Raw genomic sequence first — 26,842 nt, 5'->3', positions numbered from 1 at the left:
ATTCTCCTGGTTCCTCCTGGCAGGGTGATCCTTGGCTGGGTGTATACCTTGAGGTCACAGCTTCTCTCAAGGTAGCCCCGTATGCACAATGCTCCTTTTAGCTTTTCATGACTGCTCCCTCCCCAGATTCCTTCAGGTCTTGGGGTGATAAAACTCTGACTGTTACTAGCTCCAGCATATTATACTATCTGTTGTGGGTTTCTTAATCGCTATCATACATACTCTTTAGAAATAGTTGCTTTAATTTATTTGTTAAACTCTCCTTGAATTATCAAAAAAAAAAAAGAAATAATTTCTGACTGTTCTGGACAGGAGCTTCTGATTGACAGGACACAGGCCATGAGCCAGTGCACTAGCACCTGGAGCAGGGGAGGGAGGAAGGGGAGAGTTAGAGCTTCCACCAACCTGTGGATTCTGCCTGCCTCCACACCCCTGCCCTAGTGATTTCCCCAAACAGACAGGAGTCAGGATGCTAAGCAGCCAAAAACTGACAAATGCTCACTAGAGCAACCAGGAAGGAAAGGCAGCAGAAGAATCAGAAATGCAGTCTCATAGGACAAGAGAGAGCAGTGGTCACGTGGTCATCAGTGGCAAACAACCAAGGATGGCAAAGAGGATGAGGGCTAACAGTTCCAGGAGCAGTCACCTTTAAGAGGAAACAAGCCAGACTTTAAGAAAAAGAAGAGAGAGACTAGAGTGAAGTGACAACATGGAGACTACATATAAACCATTCTTTTTTTTTTTTTTTTTTAAGTGTGGAGATGGAAGGACAGATAAACAAGAAAGGTTGCTGTCGAGTAGGGGACCTTTGAGCATATTTCAGGCCACTGAGCAGAAATCTGTAAAGAGGGTGACTGAAAATTCTAGATAAGTTAAAGGAGTGAAGCAAGATCCTAGAGGATGTGGGAGGGGTTGGGATCAAAGACAAACAGGTGGTGGCAGAGTAAGGTGGCTAGAAGAGAGAATGGAAATTGGGACAAGCAAATCTTGGTGTGGTTCCTTTACTTCAAGTTCACATTTATGATGTGTCTGTCATAAGTAAGTATTATGCTGGGAACTGTGGACACACAATATCGGTAAGGCAAGCGATGATCCTCAAGGAGCTGATGCGCTAGTCACATTAAACGTCCTCTAATGTTCAGTCAACCTTAAATATGTTATAACTGATATTTTCAAGTGCAAATATCAATAAAAACAAGTTAGAATTTAAAAAGGTCAAACAAGATACAAATTGCTATAGGAAGTCAGGGCAGGAAGCAGATGCTGCCAGCTGGGAAGGTTTCTAGGAGGAAGCTGGCCCTTAAAGGTAAGTACACATAGTGGGGACAATGAGCATTTGGAGGGTCTGACAGACAAACAAAAGGGTCTAAGCTATAGCACACACATAAGATTGGATGTTAGAGTAGACATTTATCAATTAGGAGGCTTCCCAGCTTCTGAATCTCTTATTTGAGGTTCCTCCATCTTATGAGACGGAGCTATCACTCTATTAGCTGGAAGTCCAGATTCTCATTTTCCCTGCCACCTTTATATCTAGGGCAGAGGGGCATGGTTTCATCAGGTAGGCAAAACTGCCCCTGAGTTCTGCAGCGGCCATCACTGCACTTGACTCTGTGGCATAATTTTATGTTTCCCCTCCACTGTCTAGATTCATTCCCAGAGCCTGGTTCTCCCATCCTACTAGCAATTCCACAAGCTATTTGAAATCTTTTCAATACATTTCTTTTCTTTTTAATTTAGCTATATATTCTTTATGTTACTTGCCACTAAGAATCCCAATAAACAGATATGATAGTCCTGACCAATATTAATATGATCATGGAAAAGTTCATAATCCAGCTTACGTGAAGAATTGGGGAGGAGGGAGTGCATACTAGTCAAGGTTATGTTAGGAAAACAGAAAGCTCCCTAGGCACAAGTAAAATGGGATTTTATTTTAAAAAAAAAAAATAGAGGATTATACAATCTCTGAAGGCCCAGGGAAGCAAAGGACAGAGAAGACACTGCTAGGATGCATGAAATTTAGAAATGTGTACACTGTATTAAAATGCGTACTGAGGATCTCAGCCCTCTGCAGCACCCGAGTAGGTGGTTCTCAGGAGGATGCTTGGAAATCCTGGCACGGCTGCCCAGATCTCTGCCACCTGCAGATGCTCATGCACCCCTCTGGAGCTGCAGCTGAAGAAGAATGGCTGCAAATCTCAACCCAGTGCCTCTTATAGGATGGCTCTGAACTGAAACTCCACAAGGAATCTGAGAAATGTAATTTTCAAATTTCCAGTCTTGCCATAAAGGAGAGAATTTAGAAAGATGGTCATTGGAAGGATGGGAGATAAGTGTCCCCGCTGTGAAGGCTCAAATGCCAGGGTCCACCTCTCTTCTCTCTTTGAGCTTCAGCACTCTGCTATGCCCCTACATCTGTGGAGGCAGTAATCTCGTTGAGACTTCCAGGACTCTGATATCTCAATTTTCTCCAGTCTATCAGCTCCCTCTATCTTTCTTGCAATATTTGATTCCCTTGCCTCCTTGTCTTCCAATCACTGTCTCTCTATACAGTATAAAACTCCAAAATTGTACCAGCTCCCACTCCCCACAGCTACTGATTAAAGCTTTATAATTGTCCTATCAGGTCTGATCACTACCTGTTTTCTCTCCACCCTCCACACACTCTAAGCAATGGCCTTGTCTCCTACTCCACAGAGAAAATAAATAATGTGAACTTGGAATCTCCCATGTCTCTTCTTCCTCCTCCCCACACAAAACCTCCATACTTGTACCTGACTCCAGTTCTTAGCACTTTTCTCCCCTTAGTAGAGGAGGCAACCTCCTGCTGCTCAAGGCTGAACTTCTCTCCCCTGTGTTCTAGATCCTTAGGGATTTTGTTCCCCTTATTATCCCTCTTACCTAATTGCTTCAAACTCTCTTTCCTGCTTCATTCCCTGCACCATATAAAAATGCTCAACTCTTGCCCTACACTTGGCCGTTTACTGCCCTTTCTGCTCTTATCCGTAGGCAAGATACCCGGCTGCCCAGAAGAGTAGTTGTCTGCACTCAGTCTCCATCTCCACTAACTAACCTCATGCTGGAAGACATTATAGTATATTATTTAAGAACTTAGCTTTTAAAATGCTCAACATGGGTTCATATTTTGCTAGGACCACTTATTTAACTGTGTGACCTAGTACAAGTCACTTAGAATCTGTAAATCTCTAATTATTTCCTTAAATTAGAAATAATCATAACTTCTTCTCAGGGTTATATAAGAAGTGCTTAATTAGCACAGTGTCTGGCATATAGTGAGTGTGCATTAAATGTAACCTGTTGTTGCTTACTCCTTTGGCCTCTGTGATCTGGCTGTCCCTCTTCCACTGTTGATACTTCCCCACCAAAGACTCCAGTGACCAGGATGTTAAAAGTGATGAACATTTTTCCATTTTTTAAGATAATATTTTGTTTGATCTGTTTAATATGTTCCACACAATTGACCCCTACCTCTTAATTTAAACCTAATCTCCAAACTAGGGTACACAGGGTGATTCACTTAGGTGATAGAAGAAAACATTACAACTTCTATGGTTTATAAAATACATCATATTTCCTTCTATGTACCATATGCATACAAAGAAAAACACTGCCAGTTAAATATGAAACAGCTTTCTTGTCATTTACAAGTTCAGCTAACATGTATTACAAGAACCTTTTAGATTACCTTAAATGTAAACAGTTATTTAAAATACAAATAATGGCAATATGATTGGTTGGGACTAAGTTCATGTATATGTAGACAGTGATTTCAGCTTTCTGATGGACAAACATTAAAATGGGGAAAATATGCATTTTATGTGATACACAATGGAATATTATTCAGCCATAAAAAAGAACGAAATCTTGCCATTTGCTACAACATCGATGGGGCTAGATAATATAATGCTAAGTGAAATAAATCAGTCAGAAAAAGATAAAGACCCTATGATTTCACTCATATGTGGAATTTAAGAAACAAAACAAATGAATAAAGGGAAAAGAGAGAGAGAGAGATCATGAAACAGACTCTTAATTATCATGAACAAACTTATGGTTACAAGAGGGGAGATGGGTAGGGGTGGGGGGAGGGATTAAACAGGTGATGGGGATTAAGGAGTGCACTTGTCATAATGAGCACTGGATGATGTATGGAATTATTGAATCACTATATTGTACACCTGAAATTAATATAACACTGTATGTTAACTAATTAGAATTAAGATAAAAACTTAAAAAGCCAAAAAATAAAATAAAATGTCAATATTATGTTAATAACTGTCAAAACTAGATGATGGCTATGTGAAGGTTCATTATCCTATTCTTCCTACTTCTGAGTATGTTCAAAAATTTCCATAATAAAAAGTTTTTAAAAGTCAAAAAGAAGGGGTGCCTGTCTGGCTTAGTTAGTAGATCATGCAGCTTTTGCTCTCGGGGGTTGTAAATTTAAGCCCCACACTGGGTGTAGAGATTACTTAAAAAATAATAATAACTCTTTTGCTCAGGCCGGTGGTATGGGCAGGATGGGCAAGTGTCATGATCTTTGTACTGCCAGGAAGCTCCATAGCCATGGACAAGATCAGAAGTGACATGATAAACAGTACAAGAAAGCCCATTTGGCAAGAAAACAGTACAAGAAAGCACAGCTGTGAAGGCCAACCCTTTTGGTGGTGCTTCCTCCAAATTCCTCCATAATTCCATACGAAGGGAATTATGCTGGAAAAAGTAGGGGTTGAAGCCAAACAGCCAAATTCTGCCATTAGGAAGTGTGTCAGGGTCCAGCTGATCAAGACTGGCAAACAACAACAACAACACACGTTTTGTACCCAACAATGGTTGTTTGAATTCTATTGAGGAAATTTATGAGATTCTGGTTGCTGAATTTGGTCACAAAGTCATGCTGTCAGTGACATTCCTGGAATTCACTTTAAGGTTGTGAAAGTAGCCAGTGTCTCTCTTTTGGCCTTATGCAAAGGCAAGAAGGAAAGACCAAGATCATAAGTGTTAATGGTGAAATATGACAATAATAAATTTTCATATGCCAAAACCCACAATAATAATAATAATAATAATAATAATAATAATAATAATAATAATAAAACAGGGTGCCTTTTTTTAAAAAGTCAAAAAAAGAAAATATACATCTTTGGGACGCCTGGGCGGTTCAGTCAGTTAAGGGTCTGACTCTTTATTTCAGCTCAGGTTATGATCTCAGGGTCTATCTATTAATAGATATTATATAGACTAAAATATTATATGTATATAATTCATAAGTAAATACACATGGGGATTGTTAAAAAAATTACTGACTGAATACATAATTTACAATGTTTGGAAACCGCTGATTTAAACCATCTCTCTATAAGTAATATTCTTTCATTGTTTCCCTCCTCTACCTTTTCTTCTTGACTGTCTTCCTGCCTCCTCTCTCTCCTCTTCCCCTGTTCTTCTCCTTCCATGTTAGTATTCCCTAGAATTCTTCATTCTTATAACTTTATCTATTCCCTGTACACTGATGACTCTCAAATCTCTGTCACAAACATAGATCCCTTCTGGGTTCTAAACTTAAGGGATTAGTAAATTTCTCCACATCCATACCATAGATACCTCAAATCCATCAAATCTAAAACAGAATCTGTCTTCTCCTTAAATCTCCCCCCTCTCCTCCTCTCTTCTTTATCACAGCAACTGGCACCATCATTTGCCAGCCACCCACTTCAGAAGCCTGGAATTTATTCTTTCAACTCCTGCTTTGCACTTCCAAATAGCTCTGAAATATGTCACCTGCTCTACTTCTCCATTGTTATTACTCTAATTTAGGTCTTGGCTGCAACGGAAAATATGTTACATTAAAAGCCAATATAAAAAAAATAAATAAAAGCCAATAGTTCCATCTACAATGTAAAATTAAAATGAAAAAATAATTTGCATCATTAGTTTATCATGCTAGAGTTACTGAGATCATCAAAATGGTCCAAGACAAAGACATCTGCTGTTAGATGTTACACACCGGGACTCAACACAATATTGTTTTAAGTCAATAATTATCCGGGATGTGGAACTGATTTTTTTTATCCCATAATTTGGTGTCTAGTGACTTAAGTATCTGGCTGTTAGAGAAAATCCCATTACCATTTGGCAAACAATTTCCGACTGGATTGATTAGCCATGAAATGAATGCAAGTGCTTTGCACAGCTTAAATATGCACTTAATAGTTTAAATATGAGATGACATTGACAGCTTTCCAAATAGTACTAATATTCTATTAGAGTAATTCACTAACATATATCAATATAATCCTTACATATTACCATTACGATCCCATTTTTTTCTTTATACCTCCAGAATCTCCCATTTTTACCTTGACTATATCCCTAAATTCTTCATTCTGAGACTTCTCAGGGTTGAGGAGTTGCAGCAAACACAAGTTACGCCATAATGACCATTGCCACTTTAACACTGACTTTATTCTCCTCTTCCAATATTTACAATTTAAATGGAGATGAATTTGGATGGAAACTACAAAACCCTACATGACAGTATATAATTTGAGGAGAAATGCAAAGAATCTCAATACATGGACTGACAGGCATTAAAATGAGAAGTTTCTTTAGAATAATTGGGAGGGCCTAACTGTACCATAAGTAACAATGATATCTCTAACCCTTTCAATAGCAGCTTATTATATTCTGTCTCCCTGTATGAGCTGCCTTGTCTCTTATCTCCTCTCTGTTCCCATTATTACTGTCCTCGTTAACACTCTCCCGTTTCTTGCCTGGACTTTCCTAACAGCTCGTTCAGTCTTATCAACTTGGCATTTATCCACAGCTTCCAGAGTCATCTTGTCATCTCTTCAAAATGTAAATCTGATTATATCTTTTTTGATGTTGTTTTTGGTCAAACCCTTTCAGTGGTCTTCATCACGCAGAGGATAAAGTCCAAGCTCCTGAATGTTACACAGAAAAACTTTTTTTTGGCATAGTTCTACCTGACCATCTAGTATCACCATTGGCTGCTTCTGCAGACAGACCTTGCTCCACTCCTGGGTATCCAGTTCCCAAATGTACTGTACTGTGTCTCATTACTAGAAGGCCTTCCACCCCACTCTCATTTAATAGCCTCTATCAGTGCCCAGTATCAAATGTTACCGCAGGGTCTCCTAACTCTGGAAAATCTTCATTACCTACTCACACAAAATTAACTGTTCACTCTTTTAAGCTAGTACCCTGGCATTAACATGTCTTTATTTTGCACTAAATCCTACCAAATCATAAATGCTTCTTTACATGTTTCATTTTCCATTAGGCTCGGAGCTCCTTGAAGAGAAGGACCGTATCTTGTCCATTTTTTATATCTCCAATAGTGACTTTAGTACCTAACAATTTTAATAATAAATTTCAGCTATTGCACACTAGAACTATAACAGGTGCTAATCTAAATACTTCCCTCATTTAATTCTCACTATACCTTTATGAAGTAGGTACTATTACTAGCCCCATAAGAAAAGTAAGGCACAAAGGAGGTGCTTAATAAACGTTATTTAATGGATATTATTGCCTTTAAAAAAAAAAAACTAATGCAGTCATGTCATCCTTACTCCGAGAGTTCCCAGATATTGTTACAACTGGAAGTTGATGCCTTGGTGCAGGTAAAGTGTATGCACTGGCATGAGTACAGCTATTTGGTTTAGGAAGACATAGATTACCTGTCATTCTGAATTCCACTCCACATATACTAAGCTTCAGGATGAATTGCTTTGTTTTAGTTTTTATTTTTGTTTTCACATGTTATACTGGCTTTGTAAATCATTTTCCCCTTCTCTGATCTCATTTATACCTAACCATTATCTACAGAAATAGTATTAGTATTACTTATATGTTTCCTTAAAATATCAGATACAGAAATAAAGTTGCCAAACCTGGGGGATAAAATGCCTGCCTCAATACCACTAAGGGGGCAGTTCTTGCGCTAATTTAATATTTATCTGGTTTAAGTTCTTTCTCCAGCAAGTCACACTACTAAGACAGATTTGAGAGTTATCCCAGATTGTAAGAAATGGTTGTTCTGTGGAGCTATCGTTCTGCAATTCTTTAGCTGTATCACTGCCCATGAGCATATGAATGTAGATTAAGACTATTAACTGATATGGTTTGTTTCCAGAAAACATTTTCATTTTAACAACTCCAATGTGCTGAGCTCAAATGCATAAGAAATGGGCGAATTTGGGACTGGGTGTAAGGTGAGAGGCTGAGCTATTCGTAGTCCAAGGATTGATGCCAAATCACAGTTTATAACAATGACCTGCTGCCCACCATGAAGCCTGTGAGGTAGAGAAATGTTACAAACACATCTTTAATTTCTAGACTAATTCATCAGAGACACCCACAACTCATATTGAAAATCAGAGAAGTATGAGTTCAGTAATAATCTAGTTAGTCATCCCAAGTGGAATCCACACCTCACCCAGCATGGACAAGTGAGGAAAAGAGAAAAAAGAGGAAGCAGAATAACAAGGTAGTTGAACCCAAGAATCTGGCCATCTGCTTCTTTGGAGGGAGTCACGTCTGTTATCCATATTTTTTTTAATAATATTTATTTTGTTATATTAGTCACCATACAGTACATCCCCAGTTTTTGATGCAATGTTCCATGATTCATTACTTGCATATAACACCCAGTGCACCATGCAATATGTGCCCTCCTTAATACCCATCACCAGCCTATCCCAATCCCCCGCCCCCCTGCCCTCTGAAGCCCTCAGTTTGTTTCCCAGAGTCCACAGTCTCCCATGGTTCATTCACCCTTCTGTTTACCCCCCCTTCATTCTTCCCTTCCTTCTCCTACCAATCTTCCTATTTCTTAGGTTCCATAAATGAGTGAAACCATATGATAATTGTCTTTCTCTGCTTGACTTATTTCACTTAGCATAATCTCCTCCAGTCCCGTCCATATTGCTGCAAATGTTGTGTAATCGTTATCCATATTTTATATTTAAGATATTCTGTCATTACAAAAAGGAATGGTAGAATAAGGAAATACCTACTTCCTTGGGGGAATGAGAGTAAAGCTAAGTGAAACCAGAGCACATGTGCACCCACAAAGAGTGTGAAATCTGTAAACTTTTGCTTCTATTCTTTTCAACTCTCCTGCTTCTTGCTCCTGGATCCTGTTGCCTGTTCAGTTGTTACTAACTCCATGTATGTCATATCCAGATCCCTAAGAGAGAGGATCAAATTAGCTCCATGAATCACAATAGTCCCTGTTGAGCAACCTATCACACCAGGCCTGTAGGCCTATTGACAGTGCTCTGTGCAGATCCCCTATAATGGCTGTGCTATATTAGTGTACTCCAGTCCTAGAGTGCTTTCTCTCTCAATGACCAACACCTGCATCTCTCTGTCAAAAGGCTGCCCTCAGGCTGCATGAGGACAGTTTTTGCTGCATGCATAGAGAACAGACAGTGCCTGGAAATTTATATACATAGGCTTGGCCCTTAACCAATGATTGATGAGTATGGGAGTATAAATACTGCAGCTCCCTCACCCCTGATGGGTTTGTCTGTGATGTGATCACTTCTCTCCAATCCTCTTTGCAGAACTGTAACAGTTATCTTCTGTGGGGTTTTGCTTGACATCTACCTTCTCTGTCTTACCTTCCTTCCCTGTCCCATGTCCCCACTACTCTACTTTTTTCTGAGAACACTTCATATCTCAAGAGTCCTGCAACAGCAAGACAAATTCTAGATTTATTTGCAGATTTTCACCAGGGCACATTCATACAAATCACCCCAGGACCTGTTTCTGGAGAACCCAACTCAGAAAAAGCTAGTTCATATTTTGCTAAGCCACCTAAATATTGGCTGTCTTTGAGGAAGGAGCTCATCTTTGATCTAATCAGCTGTGATCAGAGTTACAGGGTATGTGGAACAGAGGATCATAACCTGTGCATACCCTTTAACAGGGGCTTTGGCCATGGCCATGGCAACCTCTCTGAGTGTGAAAAGTAGCTCAGGCCAGAGTACACTCATATTCATCTGGGTAATGCCTACTAAGCATAACTATAGCAAGGTGATAACAAGTGAAGGCAACAATTGCAAACTGTGTGCTCTGTATACCCAGTGTGGAAATGATGATGTGCCATTTGCAATCAGCAGTATCTTAAAATATGAAAAGCAAAGATATAAGAAACAAACTTAGGAGTACAGTATCAATAGGGAAAAGATACTTACAGATATGCAAGTATGTGCGTGTACACACTCACACACACACACACACAGGCTCCAGAAAACAACACTCTCCTCTAAGAGCAATGTGAAATTTAACTACATTTAAGAACCTTAACAGTGTTTCCTTAGTTTTCTATTAACTCATAGGGGAAGTCTGACCACCCATGGGGCAGAGACCGATTATAGCTATTTACAAGGTAGGAAGGATACACCTTCATTTATGGTTGTATTCTGTTTTTTAATTTTTGAATTGTTAGGTGTCTATCTTTCATTCTATAAATTGTATAAAGCAACCAGGTATTTTACAGACTAAATTATTTTACTGGAAGAATAATAAAACACTAAAAAATCCCTTTGACTCAATAACTACTTAACTTAAAAATAGACATCACAATATAATACAACACTATAAAACAGCCATACAATGAATGAAATCACAAAACATACAAGGCACCTTTGAAGGAACTGGAAATAGAAGTAACCATAAATATTCTACCCAAACTTTTTTGTGGTGACCTCACAAAACACAGTGGTCCACACTCTACCCACAAAAGGGAGGGGGAAAACCCAGGGTCCTTTACTAAACGAATGAAGGTTTTAGTTTTTATTCTTGAATTATCATCCACTGTTGCCTGATAGGCTTCTTTTCTTTGCACTAAAAGGAATTGTACCAGAGAGTAGGAAATAAAAACCATTAAGACTTGGTGCCTGTTCCAGTGGGGATGATGAGCCCGCATATAATTATAATACAAAGGAAAATCTATCAATCATTCTCCTTCTAGTTAATGGAATCAGGGTTGGCTTCAAGGAAGAGGACTATTTGAACTATATTTCAGAGAACAATACAATTTCCAAAAGAAGAGGCAGGGAATAGGAAGCTCCAAGGACTTATTCCTGTGATTGCTCTTTTTCACTCCCACAGGTTAAAGTAACCCCTGCAAGTCTTAGCTTCTTTCTCTTTTAGAGCTTCCCATTGAACTGTCTTTAAGAAGAGAAGCAAAAAGCTCAATTGGGTCTTTTTCTTACACAGTAAATTGGCAAAACAACTTTGGAAAATAGTACAGCATTATCTGTTAAATTCTGATATATGCATACCTTGTGACCAAGCAATTCTACCCCTTGGAATATACTCAAAACAAGTGCATGCATTTGTACATCAGACTATTTGTACAGTGATCAAAGTGACTTATTTGTATTTGTCAAAAATTGGAATCATCAAGTGGATAAACAAATTGCAGTGTGTTCATACAATGGGATATATATAGCAATAAAAATGAAAAAAACACAGCTACACACCACGTGAATAAATCTTACAAGTATAGTGTTGAGCAAAAGAAATCAGATACAAAAGAATACACAGATCATGAATCCACATACATGTAGTTCAAGAATAGGCAACCCTAAGGGGTCTATTTGTAAGAGATCCAACTATAAAGTAAAGTAAGGACATTATAACCATAAAAGTGCAAATAGTGACTGCCTTTAGAGAGGATGAAGGGATGTGTGATAAAAAAGGGATGCAGACAGCGTCTGTGGAAATGTTATATATTTTTTGCCTAGGTTGTGGTTACATAGATGTTCACTTTGTAATTTATTATACTATACATTTATTCTTTATATGCTTTTTCATATATGTTATATTTCAAAATACAAAAAATAAAATAAAAGGGCATTTCTACCATCAACAATAAGTACCTCGCCTAAGAACCCAGCTGGCAAGTGGAGGGATGAGGACTCAAATCCACATGTCTGGTTTCAAAACCCATGATGGAAATGAGGACCGAACTATCAGGAAAGAGCAGTCCTAGCACCCAGCTGTGATCTCTACCATTTCCTACTAAAACAAAGCAAACATCTTTAGAGAAGTGTCTAATTCCAGGTCTGGGACAAGAAATGTACAGGTTGAGACTGAAACACCGTGTCATTCCAGATCATGAGGAAACTATGAAAGACTCCTATGGATGTCTCCCCTGGCCCAAGTGGAACATCAATAATTATAATAAATGAAAGGGATTGAAAAATATCAAATATGAATAAACGATAATTACAAATTAAAATCTCATTGGTCGCCTTTAGAGGATGCTATGAATGAACCACCTCCTTATACTTTCAAAACTGATCAATAAAGGGAAAAATCAAGTTTCCTATATGATCTGTAGCTCTGGGTAACCAACTAGTTGATAAGGGAAAGTTTCTCTTTAAAGAAGCATCCAGCTAATAAATGAAGAAAAAAATGATAGAATTAGAATATCTCTGTTTTCCAATTCTTAATGATCCCAGTAATGATCATCAATGGCTGATAATATCAACAAACAACGAGAAAAAATATCACATTATGGGCTTCCTGACAGAAAAGCACAGCACATATGAAATAGAACTGTCAAGAATAAATTGAATCTGAGTTTATAAACCATACTAATAATGTATAAGAGTTATGAGGGATAATGGAACACGTTAACACAACAGTGATGCAATAATCAAAATCCAGACTCTGAGAAATTCTATAAACAAGTCAGCTTTTTCTCACACAATTACAAGAGAAAAAGAATGGAAAGACAATGTGTCTAGAGATTTAAAGATAAGAGAAATCTCAACCACTGTCAATGTAAAAACCTTATTTAGATTCTGATTCAAACACATTGTAAAAACAAAACAATAATATTTGTAAGATAATTGAGGAAACATGAACACCAATTAGATATTTAACAGTATTTTTTAAATTTTATTTATTTATTTGACAGAGAGAGAGACAGCCAGTGAGAGAGGGAACACAAGCAGGGGGAGTGGGAGAGGAAGAAGCAGGCTACCAGCCGAGGAGCCTGATGCGGGGCTCGAACCCAGAACACCGGGATCATGCCCTGAGCCAAAGGCAGACGCTTAACGACTGCACCACCCAGGTGCCCCAGATATTTAACAGCATTAAGGAACTCTTGTCATTTTTTTTAGGTGAGTTAATGTACTGTGGTTATGTCTTTACAAGATCTTATCTTTTAGAGATGCATACTGACATATTTACAGATGAAATATTTGATGACTGAGATTTGCTTCAAAATAATCTGAAAGGAGTAGAGAGTGGGTCAGAGCAGAGATGAAACAGGACTGATCATGTATTGATAACTGCTGAAGAAGGTGATGGGAACGGTAAATTCATTGCACTATGTTCTCTACTCTGGGTGTGGTTTTTATATTCTATAGTAAAAAAAAAAAAAAAAATAAAATAAAATAAAATAAAATAGGGGCATCTGTGTGTCTCAGTCGGTTAAGCATCTGCCTTCAGCCCAGGTCATGATCCCAGGGTCCCGGAATTGAGCCCTACATTGGGCTCCCTGCTCAGCAGGGAGCCTGCTTCTCTCTTCTCTCCCTCTGCCCCTCCCCCTGATCATGCTCTTTCTCTCTTTCTCAAATAAATAAATAAAATCTTTTTTAAAAATTTTTTAAAAATAAAAATAAAAAGTTTAAAACATACTCAAAGTCTCTCTTCCTGTGATTCATGGAGAAGAAGAAACTAAAAAATACTAGACAGGGGAAGAATATGGTTGGGAACACAGAAGTTATGTTAAGAAAAAGTGGTCTGACTTCTCCTCCAAGGCTGAGATAAAGATGAGTTACAAGAGGAAAAATAGAGACCTGGTGAATTCACATTAGATGGCCTCTAGCCTATCAGCAAAGCAAGAGGCACATTTTGCTTCTTGCAGGAAGCCTAAAAGGAGATGGAACTGGGTTCTAGAAAGGAAAAGTTTGGACCATCTTCTTCATGGAGATATTAGTGAGTTGACAAAAGGTGAATATGGTAAAATTGGTAAATACAGTAATACCCCTCAGTACTAAATAGTGTCATAGCTCTCAGAACTAAAATTTCTTAGGATTCTCACTATTATACTTCATAAGTGTTTCTAAAAGTCAGTCATCCAGCATTCTTACCTTAACTAAGGTAAGGTATCTAACCTTACCCTTAACTAACAAGTTAGGTGGTCCTGAGTTATGAGTCAGCTTTGAAGGAGAGTCACATCACACTCATTTCTTCACGATCTTCTGCTAAAGTCAGGAAAATAATTGTTCTAAGGTGTAAACCTGACCATTTTCCCCAAGGAGCAAGGGCTCCTGGGCTTTGGTTATTTATCATTTGAACTGTTGTTTTCTTAGAACAGATTTTAGCAATGAATTTGGTTATTCTGAGGAAAGAACTTTCAATTACATAAGTAAAAAACGAACATATCACCCTAATTCTCGCGTTTTTGCCAAAACATAGTGAATGCACGCCAGTAACAAAACTTAATCCTTCATCACATTTCCCACATCTAGAAAATCATCTGTACCATTAAAATTATTTCCTTATTTTCCAAGAATTCACCTTTGACAAAAATGTTTCCTAGGGAATTCCCACCATGCTTGAGGTGTTGCATTCCTACCCAAAACACATTACTGATCTTTGCAACGCACTCCTACCAACTACACAAGTCTTACTACCACCAGCATCCTCTTAACCTATGACCCACCCTTGCATCATCACCTAACACCTAAGTTTCACCTCTGCCTTCCATCATAGGCTGGTAACCAGCCCTAATGTGCTTTCATTGGTGTTTTGGGAGTCTTCTTATGAATCTCAGGGGTCCACATCTAACTTCTCTTGTGCTTCTTAAACCCACAAAGGTCACTGAACCCTCTGGCCTCAGTTTCCTTGCTCATAAAGTAGGAGGGCAGATGATGGAAGTTCCCTGTGAACTCTGTAATTCCATAGTTCCTTGGTGTCTGTGCATGAGGTTAAGCTGAGTAAGTGAATGAGTCAGCCACATTGGCTCCTTTCCAGTCCCTCTGTCAATGTTCCGTAGACACACTGATGGAACATTTCCTCATCTGAGAATTCTACAGTTTAAAGTCTGCGGAGTAAGTTCAGTTTATTTTAATAAGAGTTGTTTAATTTTGTCTTTTGTTTTTTAAGTGGGTGAATTACAACCTTATATTTGCCCTTTGGGGTCTGTATCCATGATTATAGCCCTCATGAGTTTAGTTATAACCAGGAATAAATGCAGATCTTTATTATCACGGTGCTGTGGGAATTATTTAAAATTTATTCTTAGACCAAGCCCTTGTTTGGGCCTCCTAGGGCCTCCTTACTACACCTGGGATCATCTGTGGGCATCATCAGAACTGCAGTTTCAGTGCAACACACACTGGCTTTCTTTTCTTTTCTTTTCTTTTCTTTTCTCTTCTTTTCTTTTCTTTTAAGATTTTATTTATTTGTCAGAGAGAGAGAGAGAACAAGCAGGGAGAGCGGCAGGCAGAGGGAGAAGCAGGTTCTCTGCTGAGCAGGGAGCTCGATACAGGGCTCCATCCCAGGACCCTGGGATCATGACCTGCCAAAGGCAGACACTTAACCGACTGAACCACCCAGGCATCCCCACACTGGCTTTCTTTATGCCACAACTCCTCATGCAGTTGAATGTATGTATGAAATATTAATCTTGTTCACATCTTACTCAGTTTTGGATACTGTCTCAGGTTCTTTCATGTGTTAAATTAGTATCATCAAGGTCCAGTAAGGAGTATAAAATCCATGCTAGGTAGTTCAATGGAAGAAGTTTCATATAGGGAAATAACCTGCTATAGAGATGTTGAAAGACCTGTAAGTAAGTGCCAGTGAGCTCATCTAGAAAGTACCAATTACAAGAAGCTACTACTACCCCTGGGACATGAGGAATGGAGAAGGACTAGTGTTACCCAAATAGGAGCCTGGGCTACCCTGTGGGAGCTAGAGCCTTGGAGAAGGAACCACCCAAACATGCTGGAAGCACAGCATGGTTGCATGGTCAGAATTGGACCACAAAGAGTGGGGCTTCTAGGTAGGAGCAGAAGAGACACAGCCACTGCTTGGCATGCTCCCAAAGCATAGAGGAGAGAAATACCTTGGATTCTCCCCCTCCCAAACTTCCATTTCCTGCCAGTAACTCCCATTGGCTGAACCTAACCAGAAGCCAATGAGAAACGGAGGCTGAGAATGCAGAGAAGGCCCTTGAGATTCAAAGTAAGGGAGGGCAGAAAGTGGATCTAAGAGAAGACCTGAATACAAATTGGAAAAGGAAATACAAATAACCAATAAAGGTAGGAAAATATGTTCAACTGCATTAGTAATCAGAAAAACACAACCTTAAACTACAATGAGATACCATTTTGCTCCCCACCAAAAATGTTAAGATGCCGAGTATTGAGGATGTTCAGCAGCGGGAATGTTTGTACATACTGCTGGGAGTGCAAACTAGAAAGAACATTAGCATTGTCTAATAATGTTAATGCTGAACATACCTTATGCTCTAGGAATTCCTCTTCTAAAAATTATTCTCAGGAAAATCTAGCCATGTGCATCAGGAGACATGTACAACAATGTTCATGGAAGCATTGCTAAGTACAGCAAATTACCCAGCTGGAACCTACTCAAATGTCCACCAGCAAGAGAAGGGATAAAATGTGCTTTATTCTTATAATGCAACATTGCATAAAAATGAACAAACCATAGTAGACACACCAACATAGATGAATGTCACAGGCATGACTTTGAGCAAAAAAGATAAATGCCAAAAAAAAAAAAAAACTTGAAATGATTCTACTTACGTAAAATTCAAAGACTTGCAAAGTTATATAGACTATTTAAGGAATGAATCATATATGGGGAAACTATAAATAAAAGAATGGTAACTCTGAGGAGGGGTTACCTCTGTGTGCTAACATGAAGCTCATGTTCCCCCTTCCTAATTGTGACTGGGAATAAAATAATACTAACATTCTCACACATTAATGCAAGTTTTATATTAGATTTCCATTTTGGTATCCTCACTTATCTATTGACCTTGGCCTAGTTATATCAATCTTATCTATGTTGTCTCAGTTTCCACATCTGTAAAATAAGGTTAATAATATTTCATACATAGGTTGATTATCAGATACAAGAGCACACCGGAAATGTTCAGCACAATGGCCTGGCACCTGGCGGGTGGCAGATGTCTGTCATTTTGTTTACATCATTGCCTCAGCCATGTGGTGTCCTCCCTACCACCTCTATCTACTGACTGTTACTCATCCAAGGACATTCAATCTAGTGCTTGAAAACCCTCCCATCCATCCACCTCAGCTGATTTCTCCATTTTTAAATGCCTAGACCTCCTGTTGCCCTCACCAGGCATTTACTATGTATTTATTCATTCATTCATCCTTTATGAGGTACTTACTGTGTATTTATTCACTCATGCATCCAGCAAATCAAGGTCCAGGTACTGGAAACATAGAAGTGCCTAAACAGACACTGCCTTCATGGGTCCTGCAACCTGGAAAGGGAGATAGACATTCCACAAGTGAGTGAGTGCATAATTGTTTAATCCAGCTATGCTAAGTGCTATCAAGACAAAGTGTGGGATGCATTGAGAACATATCACAGAGAAAGTTGACCTAGACTGCAGAGTCAAGAAAGATTTCTTTGAGGAAGTGACATTCATGGTGAGACTTGAAGGATACACTGCTTTCTACTGTCACCACAGGCAATAAATACTTATTTAAGACATATAACCTAGGTAGAGTATCAGTACACATGTAACTACAGAAAAAGTGCAGTTTCTCCCCTTATCCATTGGAAATATGTTCCAAGACCCCCAACAGATGCCTGAAACCAAGGATGGGACCAACCACTATATACACTATATTTTTCCTATACATAACCATGATAAAGCTTAATTTATAAATTAGGTATGATAAGAGATTAACAACAGTAACTAGTAATAAAAAATGAACAATATAACAATATACTGCAATAAAAGTTATATGAATGTGGTCTTTATTCTTCTCTCTCTTTCAAGATATTGTACTATACTCATCCTCCTAGTGAGGATGGGAGATTATAAGATGCCTACATTATGAGATGAAATGAGCTGAATGACGTAGTCGCACAGTTCTAGGTTATTATTGACCTTCTGACCACACATCAGAAGAAGGATCATCTGCACTTTGGTTCACTGAGGGTAATTCAAATCACAGAAAGCAAAACCGCAAGTAAAGGGCAACTACTCAAGCAGCAGGAGGCATACGTGTTAAATGCCAAGTGAACACAATGTACAACATTATCCAGATGTCTGGAAACCCCAGAAGTGTTAGGGTTCTTCTTACAGACATTTTACATAAAATGTGAGATTTGAGCAGAGCCTTAACTGAAGAGTAGGACTAAGACAAGAGAGTGGGAAAAGAGGCATTCTAGATTGGAGAAAATATGGATATATGGGCAGAGATAGGAAAAGGCAAGACAGTTTCAGACAGGTTGCTTGAACCAGGGAGTGACATGGGATGGTAATTATAAGTAAAAATTCAGATTGTAGAGGGGCTTGCTTTATCCTACATAAGTTTTCTTTTTGTATTATGGGCGTCTTTGAGACTCTCATGAAAGCCCTGGACCTCTTGTCTTTCTCGAAAAAAAAATTTTAAGTGTATTCATAAAACTGTATATAATTTCAGGGGTTCACAATCCCCCTGAACTCCCAGTTAGCACTGAAAGGATGTGAGTAGAAGAAAGGTGACATGTTCCAAACAGTGTTTAAGATTCCTTTGCCTGAGAGGGAAATCATTGGCAGGAAGGTAAATTGAGAAATTACTGCAACACAATGCAAACAGGAGCTCTCGTGGGCCTACACTAAGGTGGTGGCTCTAGGAATTTATTAATTAAGTAAAATCATATTTATTGAGAGCTTACTCTGGGTCAGGCTTGGTGCTCACTGTAGGAAGGTAATAATGAGAGGGTAAGACCCCCGCCCTCAGCTAGCTCCAAGCTAGGAGCTTGGATCAGAAAGGCAAGCAGCCACAAATGCAGAGGGAATCAGAGCAGTAGCAGACTGTCTTAGAACTGTCCACTGGCCAGTTCTAGAGAATCAAATCAATGTCTTTGACATCATATTCAAAGCACTTTACAAAACAGCCACAACTCACCTCTCTGTTGTCATTTTCATTAAGGCCTCCATCACAACTACCTTCAACACACACACATGCACACACATGTACCCAGCAGGGTGGCCGTACTGGACTGACCTCTTCTGACACTGCTTTGCATTTTCCTGCCTTTCTGTCACTATTTTTCTCCAAGCAGCTGTGCATGGTCAAATTCCTACCCACTACCCAAGGCCCAGTTTAGGTTTTGTCTTTCTTAAAGCTTTGTCCAGTCTCCCCATTCATTCTGCCCTGAGTTAAACTGTGTGTGCCTCAGTCTCCCCCAGTACTCTGTAAGCTTGAGCAGGCAGGGATGTTGTGTTTTGGTTTTTGTTTTTTTTTTATCTTATCCTGGGAGGTACCCAGCCCTATAATGGCAAGTGTTTAATATATCTACTGAACTAAAAGGCCCAGGTAGGGACAGAACAGACCCAAGGTAGATTTAGGAGCCATCAGTGAAGCCTTGGTGGTTGGAATTAGGAAAGGCAATCTAGATGTTGCTCTTCTCGTGAAAGAATTCACTCTTGGGGGACAGCAATGCAGGTGATTCTGGGTACACACCATCTGCTTTTATGAGGTTTAAAATTATAGGACATTCACACTCAGGCAACTTAGGTCAGCCTATTTATAATGATTGCAGATTCCACAGGGAGAGGATAAATATTACTCTCACATTGCTGGTTTGGGATGCAGACTTCCACATTTCTACTGGATTATTATTAGTAGTAGTATTTAATTATTAAGAAAAGAGCTTACGTGCAAAGTTCAGATGGTTATAAGGCCTAAATCGCTGGAAGTTTTGATTGTAGGGTCACTCAACTCTTGCTTTTAATTCTTTAACAATTGCGGGTGAAACTGCAGCTTGCCGTTACCCCGCCTTTGTTTGCGCTATCCAAATACACAAGACGCAACCAAGGACACCTGAATTCTTTGGCTTGACCGCAGCAGCAACCCTACCGGCGCAGACTTCCGCCTTTGGGGTTCGAGAGGATGTGGGTGCCTTTCCAACCCAGCCGGGCAATGAAAAAGTCCTCCCACGCTGAGGTGCGCTACACAGAGAACAAGGTCCTAGACAGACCCAACCCCCACCACCACCAGGGTGTTGCCAAGTCCCAGCAAGTGCCGCGTCTCCTCAACTTTACTGAAGAAAAGGCGGGAGCCGGACCCCCAAGCCCCGTAGTTTGTGCAACACTCAGCTCTCTCGCTCCACGAGCACTTCCCGCCTCCAGAAGGCGAACCTAACTCTCAGTCTAACTCTTCCCGCCACCAAGTCCACTCCCTTGCCCCGCCCCGCCCCCGCCTCATTGGCCAGGAGCGGAGGGGGCGGGGCCAGGCCCCCAAGGGAGGCGGGAGTCAAAAGCGCAGGCTGGGCGCACAAGGAGGGGTGGGTGCAGCGTGCCTCTGAGGACCCGGTTGAACACCTTGGGCCGGCTCAGAATGAGGACGCGCTGGGCGACCCTTCGCCGCGCGGCGGAGCTCCTCGTGCTACTCCTCAGGTGCTTCGGTCTGGCGGAGCCCTCTGGCCGCACAGGTAACCGCGGGCACACCAGCCCGTGAGCGGCTGGGGCCCTTGACGTTGTCAGGTCTGCCGACTTTCCTCCGTCCGGTTTAGGGCTGCTCTCGGGGTCTTGTCACCTCTGCTTGCCTCGGGGGTCTGGAGCCCAACAAGTGAGCCGAAGGGGAGGTCAGAGGAGATGGCATTCCGTTGCCCTCGGGTGCCGGGTGGAGGGCGGGGTGGGACGTGGAGGGGCAGGGCCTTTCTCGTGCTGAGGAAGAAGAGGCCACCTTAGAGAAGGCGAAGTCTTTTCTGCGCCCGTCCTCCTCCCCTTCCATGTCCTCCCGCCTCTAAAATCTTGCTTCCCTGGGGTAAAAGGCTCCTCAGCACCCCCAAACTCCATCCAGCCAGTCTCGCCCCTCCTTCGCTTCTTGGTCACCTTGGCCACTCAGTGTCTAGAGGAACTGTCTGCCTACAGCGCCGAGGATGATTAATGATTGCCCGACTTCGCTGCACGGTAGCCAAAGGTGCACGTCAAAAAGGAAGTCAGGTTAAGCTGTCTCCTAAAGTGATCATGATCATAAGTCCGTTATGATGCCCTCCCCGAAAGCCTTGAGCAGGGATCCTTTCTTCTAATTGGCCTTCTGCTCCAAAACACTCCCTCGAGGCCTAGAGCCTACGTTGGAGCGCCGGTCGCTTGCCGGGGGACCTCCTTCCTGCCTCTAACTGCGGAAGCAGGACCAGGAATAGACGCCCTTCGTTGATGCTCTGGGTAGTGCCAGCCTCGCCATACCCCCTGGCAGAAACAGGAGTTTGCTTTTACTTTCTTTTTGCCTTGTCAAAAGGTGCTCTGAGGAGTTTCTTAGTTGCACTGCATAGTGGGCAGTCAGTGAGCCATCACCACCTACCACTTCTGTTAACTTGTCTGTTTGAGGAAGTAAAAGATGAGCAAGGAAGTTTTTTGAAAACTGTAGGTTCCCCCTTGTGGCTCTTATTTTCTTGTGGCAGCTGAACTAGGTTACTGCCAGATTTAGACTTTTTTCAGAGAGTGATGGGACAAAGCTTCCCGGAGTGTGAGTGACATCACCCTACCTACATCAAGGACCTTTTAGTAAATACTGATCTGATTCACCCTTCTCCATTCTTCTTTGACTCTCCCTGTTGGAAACTCCCAAAAGCCCTTTACTGGCTGTGAGAATTCTATTCCACCTGCCCCACAATCCAGGGAGAAAAATTTCATTGCCATAACTAATTACAGTCAAAGCACACTAACCTTTCAATTACTGAAGTCTTGGTTTCCATCTACTTCCACTTTAGTCTTTCTGTTTTGTCTCCCCCATGAAATTCAAGATTTCCTTAATTTTTGCAATCTGTACAATCCCTGGCCTTTCTCATCAACCAAAACCAAAGAGCACCTGCTTAACTCCATTCTCCCTGCACTAGGTCCTCATGGGTATTTGTTTTCCTGCATTCTTCCTCACCCTTAGCAGCTGCTCTGGCCAGCTTACACACACCCTCAGACCAGACTTGTGGTCCCATTAAGGGAAGCGCTGGAATTTTGAAACCCCAGCCATTTGAGTAACTTGTTTGGCAGTGTGTCAGCTTCACGATGCTGGTAATGGCATGCACTCTGTCACATGTGTGTAGCTAGGTTTGTGCAGATGGTCTGGGTTACTCAGGTGCTGAAGGAGTTCCTCTGTGTCCTTGGGGAAATGCCAATTGCTTAGTTTACTTTTTTTGCCTCCTTGGAGAGCTAACAGCTTGAAGTAAACCAATGCTTCTGGGACTCCTGAGGTTCTCATCAGCGCACACCACCCAATCTGAACCCCAAAGCTTTCTGACTCCTAGTAGACTGTCCTGGACCCAAGGTCACTTCAGGACCTGTTTTTGAACTGGCAAACCCAGACTTCTGATTCTTTCCTACTCCACCTGTACACTCTGCACACGTGGTGGTGACTTCACAAAATGCTTAACGTTGTGAGCTGTGGAAGTTCCCCTGAAACTAAAAATGCTGCAATCTTCATCCTTCTGCCTCCATCTCCCTCTCTGTTTGTGTGTAATTGTAAAATGTTGATGTCCAGCTTCTCTTTGGAATGTGCAAAGCTCTTTGGTTTAGGGAAGACAAAAGTTACCTAATGATTAGGCAATAAGAGATGGTTTTTCTATGGTGGATGTGGCATACTAAAAATTCTCAATATATGATAATGCTACTTAGTTATTTCCTCTCAGACACCACTAGAATGTTTATATAAAATGAAGCATATAAAAATTGCTACTAGGGATGATGAGGCTTCTTTTCATCAACCTCTGCCTTTTAGTTTGTGGAAGTAAACATTAAAATTCCGTTTAGGACTAATATAAGGTAACATGAAAAAGATGCAACATAGGTTGTCAATAAAGAATCTGTTTTATAAGTTGCTCTGTAATTACCTTCTTAAAGTGTAATACATTTCTGAACTATTTTATATACCCTTATTTAACAAATTTTCTAAAAAAATATTTTCAGTCCTTCCCACTCTTCAATCTACCATTCCAATAGGGTCACAAGACTGAGGCAAACTGAACAGCTTCTGCTAAGGGTACGGAAAGATATGGGGAAACATCATGAGAAGACAAGTCTCTACCTTATGTATTATGTATGAATGCTTACACATACATTATGTGTGAAGGCTAATAGCAAGTTTCCTTAAATCATATCAATAATTAATGTTTGTGCTAAGTGACCACTATAGATGTCAAACATTGACTATACATACTTGGTTAAAAAACAGAGTTAGAATAAGGCAAGTATTTATGACCATAGATGTTGCAATTAGGTAAGTTTGGCAACTCCTCTTTAACATAGTTTCTCCATGCTACTCCACATCTCTCCTGTAGTGTTTCAGAGTTTCTATAAGCTTGTTAAGTCTATGGGCTCCCTAGAAGTAAAACATATAGTAAATGGAAAAGGGTAAATTTTTTTTTCTTCCAAAGAGTATTTATAAAGCATCACTGTTACCTAATGCACATGCCTGATACTAATAGGTTAGAATGACCTAAAATGCTACTAGCATTAGCATGGCATAATAAGGTTGTGGACATCTGTTCAAGAAAAATATACAGTGAACTTAGCAAAGACTAGTAAAACCTGCAGGGCTAGGAAAACTGCTATCTTGTGGAAGCATAGGATGTTAGCACTGAAAGTGGCTTAGTTATCTTATATTTCTCTACTTTCATCTTACATTTGGAGATACAAAGACCCTGGAGAGATTAAGTGACTTCCCCAGGGTCTCTCAGATAGCTGGTAGCTGAGGTAGGTCTTCAGTCTGGGATCTCTAACTCCTTATTCCACTGCTTGTTCCACTATACTAACAGCTGTGGCTAATCTATTGGATTCTGCAAAGGCAACTTGAAAAGTCTAGAACTCCAAACTGCAAGAGTAGCAAAGCTGCTGCCAGCCCAGTTCTCCTATCTAAGTTCAAGGGGCACAGAGCAGAGTGCCCAGAAAGGAGAAATAAGGGCAAGGGAGGGGAAGGTTCCAGCAAGGGTGGTGGATGTCTATTCTCCTGCAGAAGCAGACTTCTTTTTTTCTGCAGTAATTGCTGATACTTTGGAATGCAAGATTTTTTTTTTTTTTGAGAAGTGAAAAAGGATAGTTTGGGAAAGAGAGAATAGTTTGAAAGACCCTCATGAGTCTGAGTGGATATTGAATATGTAGGAGAAAGACATTGAAGAAACTGTGAGTGGTAATCTTCTAAGACAGTATGTTTTCCCTTTTTTGTTAACTGTCCTCCCAAATGGTGTCCATAAAGTAGAGAATGGCAAAGAGATGTCAAAGAAGAAAGCGTGAGGGATGGAAACTGCTATGACAAAGACACCTAGCTGCAGTCCTATGTAATATTTTCAAATACAGATTTGAAAGCAAAAGTAACTTAGTATTTTACAGGATTTTGTGGTTGTCCCTATTGTTTCTCTTTTTGCTGCTGCTGCTGTTTAAAACAAAAAATTCTCTTTAAAGTTCAAGCCGAAATTTGACTTAATTTTATGTTATTATTTACATGATGAAATTTCCCGTCAAGTCCTTCGTATGAGAATTTTTAACTCTGAAAGCCTGTGAATTATTATTAGAAAAGGTATTTAGCCATAGTAAAATCAGTGATTGTGAAGTGGGCCTCAAAATGAAAGTGCCTTTCGGGAACTAAAGCTTTACAGGTCCTTCTGCTGAACCCTTTGGTTTATTGACAATGATTGTTTAAATTTGTCTAAAACATTTCAGTTTTACTCTTATCAACATGAACTTTTGTGCTATAACTTCAAAAAATTTTTCTTTGTAAAAGCACTGGCAAATTATTCAATTGTAGTTTGTTGTAACAGGTGTGAATCTTGTTCCAGAAGCTCAGGTGTGCAAGAAACAATGCATTATTTTATTTTTATAAAATCTAAATAAACTTTATTCTGAAGTCCCATTCCACTGAATTAACAGAACTTCAGTTTCTGTCATCACTGAGATTCCCTAATTCATGAGAAACTGCCAGGGAAATATTCAAGGAGGTCCCTCCTTTAGCCTTCAGCTTACACTCGTTGCTTCTGAGTTTCCCACTGTCCAAACCTACTGGGTGTTGAATTCTATATCTCAGGTGATTTTTGGAGCTCAGGTTCAACCTCCCTAGGTGATCCACACAGTCAGCAGCACCCCACCCAGACCCTCCCCACGGGCTTCCCAGCACGTTCCTGAAGGTGCTGTGGTGGAGCTGACCACAGGTCCCTCCTGTCCTCAGAATCCTGACCTTTATTTCTTCTCATCCCTTTACCTCACTATTCTACTTCTGCTCCCTCAGAAGCCTCCCCATCTCCTCTGAGACACGTTAATGCCGTGTAATAATTTACCCTGTCATAGTAGCTAAGGTATAAGCAAGACAGAACTGTGGTCCTGAATAGGTTCAGGATATTTTTCATTGACCACCTGTCTAAGGAAGATGAAAACTAAGGAGCTTCCTCGTCTCATTAAACAGGCGGGGGATATTTCATGGAATAACAATAACAAATATACATACTCTTCTAAGTGCTTTACAGGTATGAGCTCATTTTAACCTAACATCTGCCATATGAAATACTATTGTACAAAGGAGGAAACTGAGGGATAGTGGTTAAATAACTTGCCCTGATCACGTAGGTAATGAGTAGCAAAGGCAGACTATGAACCCTGGCAGACTGGCTCATGCTCTTAACCTATACTATACCACATCTCTGGCGACCTCTGTCCTCTGACCTTGTGTAGTGCATTGCAGTTTATAGAGGTTGGAGGGTGGGAATAGTCCAATGGTGCTCAGACTCTCCTCGCAAGCAGGGGCCAAGGCACACTGACCACACAGTTCAGAATTCTGAAATGTCTTCTTTGACTGTCTGTCTTGACTTAGGCAATGATCCATTCACCATCGTCAGTGAAAACGTGGGCAAGTGCATCAAGCCACTGAATGACTGGATAGTAGCAACAGACTGTGATGGAAATAGGGACATGTTATGGAAGTGGGTGTCCCAGCACCGGCTCTTTCATTTGCAATCCCAGAAGTGCCTGGGGCTAGATATTACCAAACCCACAGATTCCTTGAGAATGTTCAGCTGTGACTCCAGTGCCTTACTGTGGTGGAAATGTGAGCACCACTCTCTGTATGGAGCTGCCCAGTACAGACTGGCTCTGAAGAATGGACATGCTATAGCAAGTACAAATTCATCTGATGTCTGGAAGAAAGGAGGCACAGAGGAAAACCTCTGTGACCAGCCTTACCATGGTGAGTATTAGAGAGGGACTTTGAGTCATTTGCTGTTGTGTTTGGTAAATGTGACATTGAACATGCACAACTGACCACAAATAAAGTCATGTATTGGTAAGGGCAGTGAGGTTGCATTCAATTCCAGGCACTGTGCAGTATCATTGAGCTACCTATGTGAAAACTGGTACTAGTTTTCCCCTTTTACAGGTAAGGCTAAGGAGGGGTTGGGTGCCTTGTCAGAGGTCACACAGTCACTCTGTAGTAAACCTGGGATTTGGAATCTCTATGATACATGAACGTATGTATTTCCTATGATTACGTCCTGAACGCCAGAGGAAAGGAAACATTAGAGTAACAGGAAATCCTTCATACAGGATAAGATTCAAATGACCTAA

The 26,842-nt window shown here is 40.5% G+C and overlaps 1 protein-coding gene and 1 pseudogene across 2 annotated transcripts in view; both read left to right on the top strand.

Moving 5' to 3' along the window:
• Positions 1 to 4,544: 4,544 nt before the first annotated feature.
• LOC113249157 (40S ribosomal protein S23-like) lies at positions 4,545 to 5,022 on the top strand (annotated as a pseudogene).
• Positions 5,023 to 20,566: 15,544 nt separating this feature from the next.
• Positions 20,567 to 26,842, top strand: part of LY75 (lymphocyte antigen 75) — a 121,281-nt gene continuing 115,005 nt past the window's right edge. For both annotated transcript variants that reach the window (XM_026492728.4, XM_026492727.4), the window contains exons 1-2: positions 20,567 to 20,733; positions 26,094 to 26,465. In XM_026492728.4, the coding sequence (XP_026348513.3) occupies positions 20,640 to 20,733; positions 26,094 to 26,465 (466 nt within the window). In that variant the 5' untranslated portion in view covers positions 20,567 to 20,639. The remainder of the gene's footprint in view (positions 20,734 to 26,093; positions 26,466 to 26,842) is intronic.

The sequence above is a fragment of the Ursus arctos genome, unplaced genomic scaffold (genome assembly GCF_023065955.2).
Source record: "Ursus arctos isolate Adak ecotype North America unplaced genomic scaffold, UrsArc2.0 scaffold_1, whole genome shotgun sequence".
Lineage (NCBI taxonomy): Eukaryota > Metazoa > Chordata > Mammalia > Carnivora > Ursidae > Ursus > Ursus arctos.
This window is presented reverse-complemented; position numbering and strand designations above follow the sequence as displayed.